Source organism: Radiomyces spectabilis, assembly GCF_025331425.1.
Source record: "Radiomyces spectabilis strain NRRL 2753 chromosome Unknown BYT42scaffold_3, whole genome shotgun sequence".
Classification (NCBI taxonomy): Eukaryota; Fungi; Mucoromycota; class Mucoromycetes; order Mucorales; family Radiomycetaceae; genus Radiomyces; species Radiomyces spectabilis.
The window spans coordinates 2,505,961-2,521,378 of record NW_026251928.1 but is presented as its reverse complement, the minus strand read 5'-3'; the positions used below and the strand labels follow the sequence as shown (position 1 = coordinate 2,521,378).

The 15,418-nt window shown below is 42.8% G+C and overlaps 8 protein-coding genes across 8 annotated transcripts; 4 read left to right on the top strand and 4 right to left on the bottom strand.

Annotated features, from left to right (window-relative positions):
• Positions 1-48: 48 nt before the first annotated feature.
• BYT42DRAFT_468938 (uncharacterized protein) lies at positions 49-796 on the bottom strand (the record flags this gene model as incomplete). The annotated part of the gene is made up of 3 exons (XM_051563541.1): positions 49-278; positions 359-644; positions 701-796. Coding segments are annotated over 3 exons (612 nt in total), but the record flags the coding sequence as incomplete, so codon positions are not given.
• Positions 797-1,660: 864 nt separating this feature from the next.
• Positions 1,661-4,337, bottom strand: BYT42DRAFT_251343 (uncharacterized protein). Its single transcript, XM_051562709.1, has 6 exons — positions 4,137-4,337; positions 3,970-4,036; positions 3,503-3,901; positions 2,789-3,401; positions 2,625-2,719; positions 1,661-2,561 (listed from the first exon to the last, which is right to left on the bottom strand). Exons 1-6 carry the CDS (start codon positions 4,180-4,182, stop codon positions 2,033-2,035), a joined length of 1,749 nt encoding a protein of 582 aa, XP_051426707.1. The 5' UTR covers positions 4,183-4,337; the 3' UTR covers positions 1,661-2,032.
• A 984-nt stretch (positions 4,338-5,321) lies between these two features.
• Positions 5,322-5,853, bottom strand: BYT42DRAFT_603305 (uncharacterized protein; the record flags this gene model as incomplete). Its single annotated transcript, XM_051571074.1, has 1 exon — positions 5,322-5,853. Exon 1 carries the CDS (start codon positions 5,769-5,771, stop codon positions 5,322-5,324), a length of 450 nt encoding a protein of 149 aa, XP_051426706.1. The 5' UTR covers positions 5,772-5,853.
• Positions 5,854-6,240: 387 nt separating this feature from the next.
• Positions 6,241-7,510, top strand: BYT42DRAFT_597585 (vacuolar biogenesis protein; the record flags this gene model as incomplete). The annotated part of the gene is made up of 8 exons (XM_051570948.1): positions 6,241-6,342; positions 6,399-6,421; positions 6,509-6,635; positions 6,713-6,830; positions 6,919-7,025; positions 7,103-7,152; positions 7,212-7,307; positions 7,444-7,510. The coding sequence occupies exons 1-8, from the start codon at positions 6,313-6,315 to the stop codon at positions 7,508-7,510; spliced, it is 618 nt and encodes a 205-aa protein (XP_051426705.1). The 5' UTR covers positions 6,241-6,312.
• Positions 7,511-8,920: 1,410 nt separating this feature from the next.
• Positions 8,921-10,012, top strand: BYT42DRAFT_491137 (peptidase S8/S53 domain-containing protein; the record flags this gene model as incomplete). The annotated part of the gene is made up of 3 exons (XM_051564050.1): positions 8,921-9,101; positions 9,165-9,315; positions 9,385-10,012. Coding segments are annotated over 3 exons (960 nt in total), but the record flags the coding sequence as incomplete, so codon positions are not given.
• Positions 10,013-10,669: 657 nt separating this feature from the next.
• Positions 10,670-11,815, bottom strand: BYT42DRAFT_491293 (histone-lysine N-methyltransferase, H3 lysine-79 specific; the record flags this gene model as incomplete). The annotated part of the gene is made up of 3 exons (XM_051564064.1): positions 10,670-11,060; positions 11,144-11,372; positions 11,437-11,815. 3 exons carry the CDS (start codon positions 11,813-11,815, stop codon positions 10,670-10,672), a joined length of 999 nt encoding a protein of 332 aa, XP_051426703.1.
• A 598-nt stretch (positions 11,816-12,413) lies between these two features.
• Positions 12,414-14,248, top strand: BYT42DRAFT_251202 (fungal-specific transcription factor domain-containing protein). The gene is made up of 3 exons (XM_051562707.1): positions 12,414-13,682; positions 13,786-13,939; positions 14,007-14,248. The coding sequence occupies exons 1-3, from the start codon at positions 12,577-12,579 to the stop codon at positions 14,010-14,012; spliced, it is 1,266 nt and encodes a 421-aa protein (XP_051426702.1). The 5' UTR covers positions 12,414-12,576; the 3' UTR covers positions 14,013-14,248.
• Positions 13,844-15,275, top strand: BYT42DRAFT_251252 (uncharacterized protein). The gene is made up of 2 exons (XM_051562708.1): positions 13,844-13,939; positions 14,007-15,275. Exon 2 carries the CDS (start codon positions 14,009-14,011, stop codon positions 15,125-15,127), a length of 1,119 nt encoding a protein of 372 aa, XP_051426701.1. The 5' UTR covers positions 13,844-13,939; positions 14,007-14,008; the 3' UTR covers positions 15,128-15,275.
• The last annotated feature ends 143 nt before the right edge of the window (positions 15,276-15,418 follow it).

The window sequence follows — 15,418 nt, the reverse complement described above, 5'->3', positions numbered from 1 at the left end:
CCACACGTCGCGGGTCTGGCCAAGGTGGCCCGACAGGGGTAGCATGGGTGGGCCGATATCAAGAACGACATCGTCGGCTGCGGCGCGATACGAAGGTAGCAATTCGCTCATCTCGCAACTGGCTTGCATCTCCATATCGATTTGAATAATCTCTATAATCAAGCTCACCCTGTGCTTACCCAATGGATCGGCAAGATGCAAAGTCTGTGCACTGTCATCATCCCGTAACCTTCGATAACCCCATTTGACCTGAGAATTGATATCATGGGAGGTCATTTCTTTTAGACAGGTTTGAAGAGCATCGTGGAACTGCACAACCACAAAAAAAAACGGCGATGTTTAATTCACCTAAAATAACGAATTATCAGGTACCGCCTCGTCGTTCTTGCCTTGTTTAATCGTAATAAGTAGGTACTCCTCCGCCACGTGGTCCAATATGCAATGATGGCTGGAGCGATAAGAATAAGAAGGGGGTACCATTGCATGATATCTTTGATATGCACAATCACTGCAAATACGCCTGCCAATATGAGAAGGCAAATCGCCAGAGCGAACAAGTGTGTATCGAGCCAAATATGTGGATACTTTTTACGAATGAGTTTCTCAATGTCGTTCATTCGCTGATCAAACGTTTCCTTTGAAAGCTGGTTGAAAAGTTAGCACCGGTGAGAACGTCCGTAACTTATAACTTGTACCGTACATAACCCGGAAGCAGACGATAAACTTCATATTCGGATCGCACTAGTGTGGCCGGTTTCCATCGATGGTTGATGAGAGCAAAACTGGCGAGCGCCATCCAAAATATACTAGTTCAACCACGATATCAACAAAAAAGATAAAAAAAAAAAGGTGGAATACAAAGCAGAGAAAGAAGCACACAAAAAGGGAAATTCCTGGACAGAAAGGAACAGTGAGAAGAATAAAAAAAAAGCGGTATTAAATTTTTCGGACTTGTAAGGTGAGTTTATTCCCGCATCAAGTTATCGAAACAAGAAAAAAAAGAGGTGAAACAATTTCCATAAGAGTATGGTATAGCTGTACGATAGCATTTTGGGATTACTTCTTGTTAACCTTCTCTTAGTTGAGTGCCGATTTGCTTGGCAAACCACCTGATCTATTCATTACGAAAGGAATGCACATCCGTGTCATAAGCTATATCGTTCAGAAAGTGATTGGGTGGCCAATGATACTCACCCTTTACGTTCAACAAGAATAACCATGTTGCGCCATGTATGATATAAAAAAAAGGTCAGATGTTCAATATGAACGCCATGACGGCAAATAAAGGGGGCTGTGCCACTGTTGTTTCTGTAAAGCTGGTTTTACGTTGCACAACTGTCTGCCTTTATTATTTGCGCCATGCACAGTCAATAATCAAAAGCTCATTTCCTGGGTGAAGATTACGCCACAAACCCGATGCTGTTGACAGCTAAAACTGCGCATTTACTTTCTTGTGATGCATTAAGGTTGTTTGTTCAAAAATGCATGAACTGTAAGTATCATTGATGATTTGGTGTCAGTTTTGTTGTCAATCCATTCAATAAGTTTATCTTGCAAGGTACGATAGATGTTGACCACAAAAGAAAAAAAAAGTTACAGCTTAAACCAGCCTATCATTTAAAGATATCAGCAGATCTGTGAACTGGGATGTATCGTGTCACGTTTTGCTCTGTAAAGAAGCTAGTGTCACGGCGGTGACGTGCAAATGGTGTGACATGGAGAGTTTAGTTGGATAGCGGATGATTGCCACTATCGTGAACAAGTTCACAGCATTCGCCTACAAGTGGATGAATGGGTGCCTTTTTACCTAAATCTTTGTCACGTCAGCTTCCGACTTGGTTCATCGCTGCATTAATTTGCTTTTCGCGCCTAACAGGCTGATTTTTATGACGCCGCCACTATCTTTTTGGCTTTTTGGTTTATTCATGCCTCACCTCAAAACCTTTTCAGCTGTTGAAATCTTATATTCAGAGACAACAATATCAACAAGGGTTTACATGACGTTTAGATTATATGATTTATTCCATTGCTTCTATTTTCCTCCAAAACCAAAGTAACTCCAGAGACCGCTCGATGGCTTCTCCACACGTTCGCTCAATGCATCGGGGAATTTAACATAATTGCTGGCCAAATCAAAGTAAAACGGTTTGCAAGCAACAGGTTCGAAGGCGGGAGGGAAATCCACAAGGTAAGGAGTTTGCTTCTCGGCGTCGACGAGAGTCGATGGATATACGTTTAATCGTTCGATCAACGGTACTCGGTTGCCCGCGTCCAAGCGTAATTCATTCATTTTGCTTGAAATTTCTTCTTGGTTGGATCCGTCAGATGCCACACCATGTTCCAAATACCATGTAGCACGTGCCTTCCATATACCCGTTCGGATTTGGTGCTCGGCTTTTTGCAAATCATCCTCGCTGACTGACAGCAATGCATCCTCCGAAAAGCTACCCTTTTGCATCATTTGCTTTGCTTGAACCACATAGGTTTGCGCTCGCTGATACAGAGCCAACGCCTCGGCCGTTTTCGCTGTATCCACATAAGCCCATGCAATATACACACATCTAATAATGAAATACATAAGTACATCCTCCCAGATATCGATCTAATGAACCGAGTAGTTGTACCTGGCTGATTTGTAATAATAAGAGAGAATCTCCAGTTCCCATTCCAGTTGGTTGTCATCTCTCATCAAGGGCAGATCTCTTATAGAATCCACATTCTACATACGCAAAGCGAAGCGAAATGAGTACACTCTTCGTTACCCTGTTACGATCATTCATCCTACTACCTTCAAGATATCATCATACAGCTTGACCAACTCTTGCGGCTTACCCTGACGGGCTTCGACTTCTGAGGCCAGTTGCAGGTTTCGTTGAATGGATCGTGCATATAAATTGTAGGATACATAGCTATACAATAATTCGTAGGATTGCATGGCTTCGGCAGATTTGGACGAAGAAACCTTGGCAATAGCGTCTTTGCTTTCCTTCAACGACTTCTTGACCAATTTTTCGGCGTCAGCCCAATCAGCCAATACCTGATCAAAGGAAGTTTCCTCGCGGCCCGAAGACTCCATCGCCTTGGCAATAGCATCAGCAACGGCTTCATTGGCAGAAAATGTATGTCCTCGCCAAGTGATCTTGGAAAGCGATCTTGTACGTTCCATGCGATTCTCTTGGGTCACCTTTTCCAGCTGTGCTTCCAATAACGCCATGCCCGCCGCATTCTTCTTTCGCAGACTATCGACAATTTCATCAATGTTATGCGCCGAGTTTCCTTCGTCTAGTTGAAGTTTGTATGCGCAGAAACGAATGTTTGGATCAATAGCATCAATAGCAGAATAGCACAAAGCCTCCTGATGGGCATTTTCAATGGCTTGCGCAAAACGTTCGTAAATGGTTCTAATAGCAAAAGGTGTATTAATTTTCTTCTGTTGCCGACTTTTTTTTGCTTTATCCTTTTTATTATTCGATGACATGTCCCTATCGTTGCTCTTGCTTACCTAGCAGAAACAAACTGGTCCAAAGCTTCTTGCCACTGCTGTTGTTCGAAAAGAAGATAACCTTTCATGGTGGCAGCGTAGGCTTTAGCATCCAAGACGGTTCGGCTGTCGACAGTCTGCTTTTCACATTCCTTGTACAGAGTTTCCGCGTATTGACTGGCTCGTTTCAAGCGTTTCGTCAAGTGATGACGTTTTCTCAGGTTCATGCTTGTCGTTGACTCTTGCTTAATTTCCATGGCGTAAGCCCATGCCCGTTCGGTATCGAAAATATACAGATGAAGATAACGTGGATCCGAAAATTCGTCGGGAAGTTCTTTCTTTTGATAGTTTTTCTTATTGTTGGGCTGCGTGAGCTTCAAAGTTTGACGAAGGCGACGCACTCGGTTCGTAACGTGTTCACTAGAGAGGGCAAAAGCTTCATTCAGGAAAAAGGGAGTTCTTGGCTCAATTATTTAAATGATATTTACCGGTAACGTTGATAATCTTGATGTCGAAGACCATAGGTTTGTCTTTCCTCGTTAATGAGGTGCAACACTGTCATATACGACGAACAGAAAGAACAAAAGCAAAATGAGCCACGGGAGTTTATATAAAGCACCCCGCAATTTGTAGGAATGAAGCAACTGTATCTTACCATCGACTGACATGGGAGCTGCGGCCTCAGTCATTTGGACGTCCATAGCGTAAAGCAAAGGAATAAGCGATTTATACTTGTGGAGGCAAGGAAGAAGACCAGGACACTTATTTTCTCAAAAAAGCCATGCAGTTCCATCATCATCTTCCGAAATTTTGGTGAATTGTGACGGTGTTTATAGGAGCGCGCACCAACAAAAACCTGCCACTTGCCAAACAATAGAAAAAGGGAAACTCATCGTTTTGCTTCGTTACCGGACACTTTCGCCATGGTAAGCTGGGATTTTCCTTCATTCTCTTTCATTTGTCAAGCTTTTTATTATGGTAAAAGATTAAAACGCAGAGGATCCTTATTGAAGCAATACATGTGTTTTGCCTTGGCCAAGGGTAACCGACTATGAATAACATGATCCGGTTTAACTTGGTCATCGGCAAAACGCGCTTATAATGTTTGTATACTCATGATTATCAATATAACAAAACGCTTGATATGATACCATGCTTGGCTATTGAATTTTTTCTTCATAACTTTGGATAAATAGTTTGGTTGTGAAAGCATCATCTAACGCGTTGCTTATAGGACAACTCTAGCTGTGTATGACCGCGAAACTCGACTTTTGACAAAGGTGATTAGTGTGCGTCAATATATATGAAGAAATAAAATGGAGATATATCGTACGATCCTGCTACAGTGGCAAGGTTGATTTCAGTCACATCAACTGCGTTCCTCCGTATGTAAAGAAGCATACTAATGGGGAAAGCACTGGGGTGGAGGGGCTTGGAATACTTTATTACAGTTGGTGCAAATTCATCGATCAGTTTGTTGATGAAAGACATCTGTGATATATTTGGTTCTGATTTGCAATACGGTCGATTCCACAGATTCATATATTTCTTCAGCGGCTGGGGCTAATATACCATGTATTTATTTCATGGTATCAATTTTTTATTACATTACGTTGTTTGAAGGATTCATTAAACAACAGTTCATGATCATGTCCCGCAAAAGTTTGTTCCAGCTCACACCTCGAGATTATGGTGAAATCAACGATAAAAGATAATTTATTGACAGTAAGCAAGAAAAAAAAAATTGACATCAATCCGGCGATACCACAGTTTTTTTTGTAAGTTGATACGAATTATGAGCGAGCAACATTTGGAGAGTGGCGGTGGAATATGAGAGTTTTCAAGGGAGTGAGCGCTTCATTTTCTGCAGAAACTGTATATACCGTCTAAAGTGAAAGGATTTTTCGGTTTGGATCGACGCATTGGATGGTGTGGCAGGCTGAAGCAAGCTAGTGGTGTCATTGTATGAATCTTGATCAGAGCTATCATCCATGGACGAGCGTTCAGAATCCTCCTCCAACGATGTACGACTGGGATTTAGCGGACAACGTGCATCGGTGTACATTTGTTGCGATATGAAGGATTGATGCCACATTCGCAGACGAGCCATGGCTTCCGGGTCTATTATGCAGCATTCACTCAGAGGAATATCTTCATCGTCATTCCACGACTTTAGTAAGAGCTCGGATTCGGAGTCATGGATGAATTCCTTGGTCATATTGTAATCCTTTGAGCAGCGATAGTCTTTGATGGTGATGGTCCCATTTATAACCAGCCAGATATTTTTCATCAATGATCATTTCCTATCTTAAGGAGTGCAAAGTGATATCAAGTGATTACTTTGAGTGATCCATCAAAACTGAATATTCTATCAAATATCTAATGCTCCAATCAAGGAACACAAATAATTCTCAATCTACTCAGTTATCTTTGATTCTATTGATTCTCCAAAAATGACAGATATGAAAAAGTCTTGTTGCATGTTGGGGCGGAGACGTTCAGTTTCTCGGGAGTGTCCACTTCGATTACAGAGAAATTTTCATGCAATAAAGGCGATGGATTGATTTTAACATCTTCAAAGGACAAAGTTGACTATGATGCATCATGCTATCGTTGATGTATTGTGTGGTGGCTATTCTCAATATACCATGGCTGCCAAAGAGCGGCTCTTTCACGGTTGCACCAAAAAATCGTGTGCAAGGGTTCGGCATTTTAATTTGTACTTGAGACATGATGTCAGCAATTCTTCGGCGGTCCCGCTTTTACGATAGGCGGGGAAGCGGGAAAGCATATCTTGAACAAAGGCATAACCACGCTTCTTTTTATTCACCATGTCCGCTCGAAAGAAAGTGTTGCTAAAGGTAAGTTTTTCAATGTCGCTGAACAATAAGAAAATGCCCACTCAAACTCGAATTAGGTTATTATTCTCGGCGATAGTGGGTATGTTTCTATAACACACCAATGGAAAACTGTAGCGTTGTGTATCCATCGGCCATATCGTTTTACACAATTTATATAACTTTATAGTGTCGGCAAGACATCCTTGATGAACCAATATGTCAACAAGAAGTTCAGCAGTCAATATAAAGCCACCATTGGTGCTGATTTTTTAACAAAGGAAGTCATGGTCGATGATAAGCTTGTTACCATGCAGGTATGTTTGTTGTACTCAAGAGGCACGATGGATAATCTCGCCATCTGATGGGCATCGGTTCACTTATTTTGCTACAGATTTGGGATACGGCTGGCCAAGAACGTTTCCAATCTTTGGGTGTCGCCTTTTATCGGGGTGCCGATTGCTGCGTTCTAGTCTACGATGTGAACAATAACAAGAGTTACGAGTCGCTCGGTAAGTCTCTTTAGCTGAGCGAAAATCTCTATATAAAAATCATGCTGTGTTGTTGCTTTTTTTATTCACTTGTACTCGCATAACTTAGGACAATGGCACGATGAATTCTTAGTACAGGCCTCACCAAGAGATCCTGATAACTTCCCTTTCGTGGTGTTGGGTAACAAAGTGGACGTCGACGAATCGAAGCGCATGGTATGTTTTCTGTATCACTTCACATGATCTGAAAAAAAAAATTAGTCTGCTCATACAACAATTGTCCCCCATCACAGGTATCGCAAAAGCGGGCCATGGCTTTTTGTCAGGCCAAGGGCAATATTCCGTAAGTTTGAAGCAAGCTTGGGTGGGCGTGATTTTGCTTTGATTCTGACAACTCTTTAGCTATTTCGAAACTTCGGCAAAAGAAGCCATCAACGTCGAACAGGCTTTCCAGACCATCGCAAAGAACGCATTGCAGCAAGAAACCGATGTAGAATTGTAAGTGAAATCGATGAAAAATATAACTCTCACAGACAATTATCTGATTAACTTTTTTATGATTTTCAGATACAGGCAAGGGAAACGAGAATGAGAAACATGATTTTGCATGCATTACTAACATTATTGTTTACAGTGATTTCAGCGACCCTATTCGCATCGATAGCGACAATACGAAGGACTACAGCGGATGCGCTTGCTAACTTATTTTTCCTCCCAACCGTAATAAACAAGTCCCCCACATTTCCGCGTAGTTTTTCTTCATCGTTATGATTCAGCTGTTGATGTATGTTTTTGGCTTGGTTCGTCATGCAGTCCCTGGCTTCAGCAACACCACCAGTCGTCTAAATTGTTGCGATGAGAATTTGTCTTGCTGTATTTTTATCATTTAACCTTGTCTTCTTCCTGAAGGATCGAGCACTTAGTTAATACAGTAATCTCATATTGGTATTCACAGAGGTACTTAGTTGAAAAATTGTGTGCACACTGATTAGGGATGTTACACAGCTTCCTTGAGACTGAGTATCAAAGCGAGGGATGTCAAGATCGAAATAACTTTTTTTGATACGATATCCCCTGCATCGAGTTAGTTACTGCGACACACTTGGAATGAGGGAACGAGATACTTTCTTATGCCATATAATTAAAAGGCCTTACTGCACAGATAGCCTAGGCGCTTTGGCAACGGCAAGCACTACCATAAGAATTGCCATGTGTGGTTTTCTTGACTGGCTGAATCAACTGCGAATACAGTACCTCCATTCGCTTATTGACAGGTTACCCATGGCATGAATGCGATAAGTATCAGTAAGAGGTTGAAAATAAATGCTTGGGATATTATTTGATGCACTATTGCTCAAATTCAGGATCAGTAAAGTGATGCGGGTCAACATGGATGACGTCCTCTTAAACTCACTTTGGTAGAAACACAGCTGGGACGAAGCTCGGACCATGTGGGACTGGAATTATTCTCCGTGATTCATTCAAGGCTGAGAAATAAAAAAGACAAGGTCTGTAGCTAGCGTTATGACCCCTGATTCCCCTTTCGGCTTGGAAAGATATGGTCTGGACTATTTTTTATTAATGCCTCCTCCTTACCCTGAGGATGCCTTCCAATTTATATGAATCTTGATTCTATTTTTACAAGGCGAGGTTTCTCTTCTTTCGTTCCTTCAATTTTTTGTTATTGAATGATCGTTTTTTGGTTATGTATTTTGTTTGCCTGTCTTGACGCAGGAGTCGCCAGCAACGACTATGTGGTGGTCATGCATCCTTCGAACCGCCGTTTTATACCCCGATCCTTGGCGCAGCTCAGCTCGAATCGCAGCGACCATCAACTATATGCAATTGGCCAATTTCAGTGGTATGCAACGACCCTCGAAGATGACGACATTGAAAAACTACAAAGCCACGATCAAGTCGCGTACGTTCACAGAGATGAACCCATATTTCGCATTGCCGCATCCATGACTACTGTCCAGGATCAACCTCCCAGTTGGGTATGTAAAAAATGTCCTTGTCGTGTTATGAACTCGTTTAAATTTTATAAAGTATTTTGGTCGGTATACGAATAGGGATTGGACAGGATTGACCAAGAAAAAGGAGTCGATGGGCGGTTTCAATTTCCTGGCTCCAGTGGGCAAGGCGTCAATGTCTATCTAGTAGACACAGGGGTCAACATTGATCATGAGGATCTCGAAGGTCGCGCTTCCTACGGTCCAACCTTCATTGGCGACCAAGATGATCCTACAGATATCAATGGTCACGGCACTTTTGTTGCTGGTGTATGCTGCGGTAATGTAATATAATCATTTTATGAGTTATTCCTATAATACCAATGCCCTTTCTGTACACTAGGTAAAACGTATGGCGTGGCAAAGAAAGCCAATGTCATATCTCTCAAAACATTGGATAAAGACGGATCTGGAAGGTTAAGCAATGTTTTACTAGCTTTGCACTGGATTGTGCAGCAACATATGGCTACTCCTTGGGTGAAAAAGATTGTCAAGTAAGTCCACCCAAGCGTTTTTACATTGAGAACGGCTGCTAATAATCACCGGGATTCTGCTTTTGCCAGCTTATCGCTCGCCACGGCGTACCATCTACCGACCAATCAGGCTATACAGGAAGCCATGCATCTCGGTCTTCATTTTTCAATTGCTGCCGGGAACCAAGGGACGGATGCTTGTAAATTTTCACCGGCTTCTACATCTGGAGCACTGGTGGTGGGAGCAATAGCTCAAGACGACTCCATTCCGTCTTTTTCAAACAGTGGCTCCTGTGTCACGATTTACGCTCCCGGTACAGGCATCAAATCGATATGGAATCAGGATAACCAAGCAACCAAAACATTGTCGGGAACGTCGATGGCTGCCCCGCATTTAGCCGGAGTGATGGCACTTTTATTGGCTGATGACGACTACACGCCCCCTGCGCTTGTGGAAAAGATCCTGTCTTCCGCCACGTACGTAGAGGACAGGAATATCCGAATACTGCGCCTTAACATGCCCAACCTGATGGACAATAATGGACAAAGTAATAATATCAGTCATGATCACCAGGTAGCAACAACCATGTCCGATAAACAGCCAGTAGGAGCCATGAGGGGTGGATTTCTGGTTTTATCATCCGCAAACAAAGATATCGCCATCACTTTATTCTTGTTTTTCGTAGCTTTCGCACATACACTATACCACATGCTCTGAAATATCATGGCAGTATCACAACCATTGTAACTCTATCATCATTCCACATTTTTAGAATTTTACACTACATGATCCGGCAAATAAAATTGATTGTTCGCTCGACGATGTTAGCCTATGCAATGAATCCGGGGGTTGAACACATGGACGTCGAAACTTGGAGTGTTGTAAAACAGTGGAGGGTTAGCAGATCAGCAAGCGGCGCACTGTATACCTTCTTCCCAAAATAATCGGGTAACGCACAGGTCACTTTACGTTGGAATGGCAGATGTGACAGGGTCGAAATGATTGGGACTGACTTGAATTTATTTTTCACGTCTTATACTCCAAGGTACAGTAATGGGATCAATGAGTTTATAGTATGAATGATGCTTTACAGCATGAAACACAGTCATACATAAGAACACCCAAGGAGCCCCCAACTGTGATTCCCTAAATGGAATTATTCTTAAATCGATTTGATAACTTCATGTACCAGATAACGGATAATAAATTCGGGAATTCTATAATGTCATTCTCCAATCGAGTATTCCTAAATCGAGTGCCGATTAAAGCGACAGGTCATTTTAGATTATGTTATGGCATGACCAGATGCGTTATATTTTATTACATTGAAAAATGGTGGATGGGTTGAATAGGGGGGGGGGGGATGAGATATATTTATACATGACCATATAAACCTTCATAGAATGGTTTTAGGCGACTACGATCGACGGTCGAGATATAATAAACACCTCCGTTGTTGGTCCAACTGACCGCTTCTGAAAAGTACTCGTACTCCTCTACTCTTAGGATCGACTCAGGCATATGAAATGTCCGCTGATTGATTTTATGATGCTTGGGTACAAAAGATTTCAAAGAAATGATTTTTGCCCCTTCTTTCAAATCGAGAAACAACTGTGCCAGTTTATGGTTGGTGGCAGGATCAAATGCATAATTATTCACAAGCAGCACATCCGCCCGCTTTAGGGTAGAATACATATCGTTGGCATCCACATCAAGAAAATCACCGTGGCGGAAATGGACTTTGCCCGTAGGAAGACGCCATGCTCTGTAGACAGTGAAAAACCACAAGATTATTTAACAACGTCGTCATTTAAATACCATCATTGCATTTATGCCAATGAAACCTACCTCATCCGTGAAGCATATTCTCTCAACTGCCGCTTGGCGTATTTACACGGTGTCTCCATGATCTCGATACCGTAAGATTCGCAACCCGTCTGTGCCGCCACTTGTAGTACCACGTTGCCGATACCGCATCCCAAATCCATAAACACACTGTTGGAACGAATATTCGTCTTTTCAATGAATTCCTTGACAAGAATCGTATTGATTTCACCATAAACATAATTGGAAAAGGCTACAAGAGGTCGGTTAGTCAATTAATCAATCAGTCAAACATTGTACAAGAGTGACAACTGTACCAATATAGTTATTCAAGGCATCGGCCTCTTGTGCAACAGTGCGACTGTACACCTGGTACAGAATATGACACGTTAAATCATAAGATGGGTGCCGCATTGCTTTGGCCTGCTCGCTAATTTTGCCTTGCTCCTTTAACTGGCGCAACACTTGATTGAAATCTTTCACTGCCTGAATGAACCCGGGCCCATTACGTCGATTGCGATGTTTGGTGAGATTGCGCATAATACCGTGGGATTCGTCGCCTAGCAATGCTTGCTGATCCGATGTCAAGTAGTAATCGTAAATGAAGTTGGCGGTGCGGTATAGATCGGTGACCGGGTTATATTCATCCTTGTCTTCAAGCTCGGGATCGTATTTGCCCGTATGGGGATTCTTCATGATAGGCTTCAGCAATAGAAAACTAGATTCAAATGAAATCAGTGAGCCAAAAATTCGCATTGCCTAGGATGATATCACTTGGTTTTGGAAATCATACTTTTCTACTTCATTATTGCCGGGATACTCCAAGGCAACCCGGTCATTGTCATGATTCGATGAGGATGTCGTAGCTGAATGTTCGTGATTCTCGGTACTCGAGACGAAATCTAAAAGATAAAATGGTCAGCTTCCACCCGAGAAAGGATTCAATACCAAGGATATTTACAAGGCCAATAGGTATTCCGGGTAGCCCGAACTATGCGCTCCGAGTGTATCATTGGCTTGACTTGGCGCACCCGTTTTCCTCGGTCATTGTCAGAGGTTTTTGATAATCGTCGTTTTGTTCCAGCCATAGCAAGATTATTAATGTCGATTTCTTGGACCATGATAGACAGAAGAAATTTCAAACGATGCTCGAAATGGCTACTGCAGAGAAATGGACAAAGTCATGAAAAAAAAAGGGAATTGGGGTTAAACCAAACGAACAAAAAAAGCAACCAGGGGCGGCTGAGAATGAAAAACGAACTCTCCAGTGTCGTCCCGTTACACCCCGCTTAGTCTTTTTGTTCATGAGAATTCATGAGAAGCCAAAAAAAAAGCTGATATTCTTTTCTCCGCTTTGGGTTGGTCTTGATAGCACGGTGTAAAAAAAAAAAGAAAGCGTCTTCATTTAAACTGCTGGTATTGTTCTTTTTCCCTCACTGCACGTTCCAACCGTGTCCATGGAATTTGCACCACCACCACCTTTGGGATTTCCGTGCATCGACTTTGTACGCGATCGTGTAAAAACAGTATTTGACCAACTCAGCCAAGAACAAGCCGACGTTCGCCACAGCTCCGGAGAGGATCTCGTCATTCGCCATTTTGAAGTACCCTCTTATGTCACCTCTTCTTTGCCAAGAAAACCGAAAACCAAGGCATGCTTATCTTGCAAGAGCAGAAAACTAAAATGCGACGGAGAGCAACCGTGTGTTCGTTGTATAGACGCCGGTGAATCATGCCAATATCCGCCTGGCATTCAACCTCTCCCAAAATCGACGGTAGCCGACTCGCGCTTGACCACATCCGGTTCGTCCCATCGTTCTTCTGACCACACCGTTAGCGCAGATCAATCCATATCATCTGCTTCTCACACAATGCATTCACATCATGACATCCTATCACGTGTAAATATTCAGCAACCGCTCATCACCAACCGATTCGGTCACTACATGGGTGAGACATCCTTCTACTATGAAGTGTCCGACACGGCACCATCCATGATTGAAAAATTTCCCTCCATAGCGAATATGCGAGCACCCACATTCAGTCTGGACGATCAAGCCTATTTAATCGATCTGTATTTCTCATTTTCTCATCCCTATGCGCCCATCATCAGCAAAGTCAGTCTAAAACAACAATTGTATCAATGGCAACTCGGCAATCCGACATTTCTCTCACCGTTATTCTTCTTTGCCTTTTTCGCTTTTGCTTCCACATTTTCCGATCGAGCCGACATTACGGACAAGGGACAAAAACTGTTGACTTACTGCAACGCTCTGCGTGATGTATACTTGGACAAACCGCGGGTCAGCACGATTCTTGCCCTGTTACTCATGGCTCAGCATTTGGAGCAACAAAAGCTGCATGAAAAATTGAGCCGCGTATGGATATGGTCTGGAGAAGCGTTCCGTATGACACAAGATATGGGCCTGCATCGCCAATGTAACACAACAGTCGACGGATTTTGTAAAGAATTACGAATTCGGGCATTCTGGATTGCATTCATGGCCGATCGATGTTTGGCAATGGTTTACGGTAGACCTCTCGTATTCGATGAAAGGGACATGTAAGTGTCTTTTGGGACTGTTGAAACCTCGCGCATTTTTTAACGTATGCTCCGATCCCTGTCAAATGATTCGATTTGGTCTGTAATTTTCTATTCCTTGTAGCACTGTCCCCATTCCAAGTTTTACCGAGTACGATGCAGAGGAGGATCAACAGTGGATTACAAACTTTGCCGTGTTCATTGATCTGAGCCGGATTTCGGGGCGTCTCATTAAGAATTTCTATATGCCTCAATCTCCTATTGAAGGCCCTTCCACGGTAACAAAGAGTTTATCACGACGCAAGGGGTCTACATGAAAAGCTAATCATCGATCGATATAGGAAGCCATGAGGTCAACTCTTGATAATTGGATTTATTCATTGTTCAACGAGAAGCCAAAGGAAGATGACGATGGTGCCGATACGGATGAAATGCTGTCCGACAGTTTAGCAATGACTCAGCAGCGATTTGACACGCAAAAGCAGATGTGGCTTCACGGATTGCTCATTCTCCTTCATTCGCCCTTTATGAATCATGAACTGGCGCAGAAATCCGTCTCCTCTTCCACTAGTCTCGAAATATGCTATTACTCGGCTACGATCATTACAGATATAGCTGAACGTCTGATCCGTGATGATGTGTTCTTTTTTTCGCGATCGTGCATCAACATATACGCGACCATCAAGGCGCTACAGATCCATTCGATGGGTGCTGGTCATCTGAAGGATCAAAAATTCACGGTATTCAGCCAACTCAATTTTGAAAAGACCATCGCCATGTTACGCAAGCTCCCTCAGCATTGTCATGGAACCATGTTGACCGATGTTGTGGAAGCCAGCGAAAAGAAATTTTACGAACAACGACAAAATCCCACCTCGTGCGTATCAAACCTCGGCAATGCGGGCGAGTTTCGCAAACCAAGCTCGGATACCATGGACGATTCGCCCAATAATCACTGCAATTCACGTTCAATATCGATCCAAGATCCTAATCGTCATCACGGCAAACGTTCCCATCCTATTTCAAAACCATCCAGCAAACCGCCCTTCAAAATCATTTGTTTCGATCCATCTTCACGTATCATCACCCGAGACAAACCACACATGAAGGTGGAAGTCTCACGACAGCTCGATAATAACAACCCGGAACCTCTTGAATATGCGCATCCGCCCCATCCGCCAACGCCATTATCAGCATCGGCACAACTAGCATATCAGCCAGTATCACCGGCGCAACCACCCTTAATGCCCTATATGGATCAGCACTCCTGTTCTACTATTTCTACTGAAAATACACCATTGATACTGTATCACGATCCCTTTTTCTCTGCTGCTTCTGCCAATCCTTTATTTTCAGGGCATGCGGAAGAAGGTAGTGTCCCTCATACCACCATATCAGCCAATACTTTACCCAGTTGGAATAATGACACATTTGTATCCAATTATTCCTTATTCCCCACTCAGTAGCTTCCTTGTACACCAAAGTCCCATCACTTTTTTTTTTCGGTTAGCGTCATCTTCACCACCAACATTATGCATCTTTCTGTCATAATCCAAGATAAAAAGTTTCCTTTTTTCCTATATTGAATGTTGCTGTACTATTGCACAGTTCAGTTACCAACACCGATGATGCCTTTCCACTCAACTTTTCCTGCACCCCCGCAACCCCAATAGATCGATTCTTCTGCAACAATGCAATCCCAGCAGCCTAATCCAGTATCTACTCACTCAATACAGAAATTGATGCTCATACAGTAC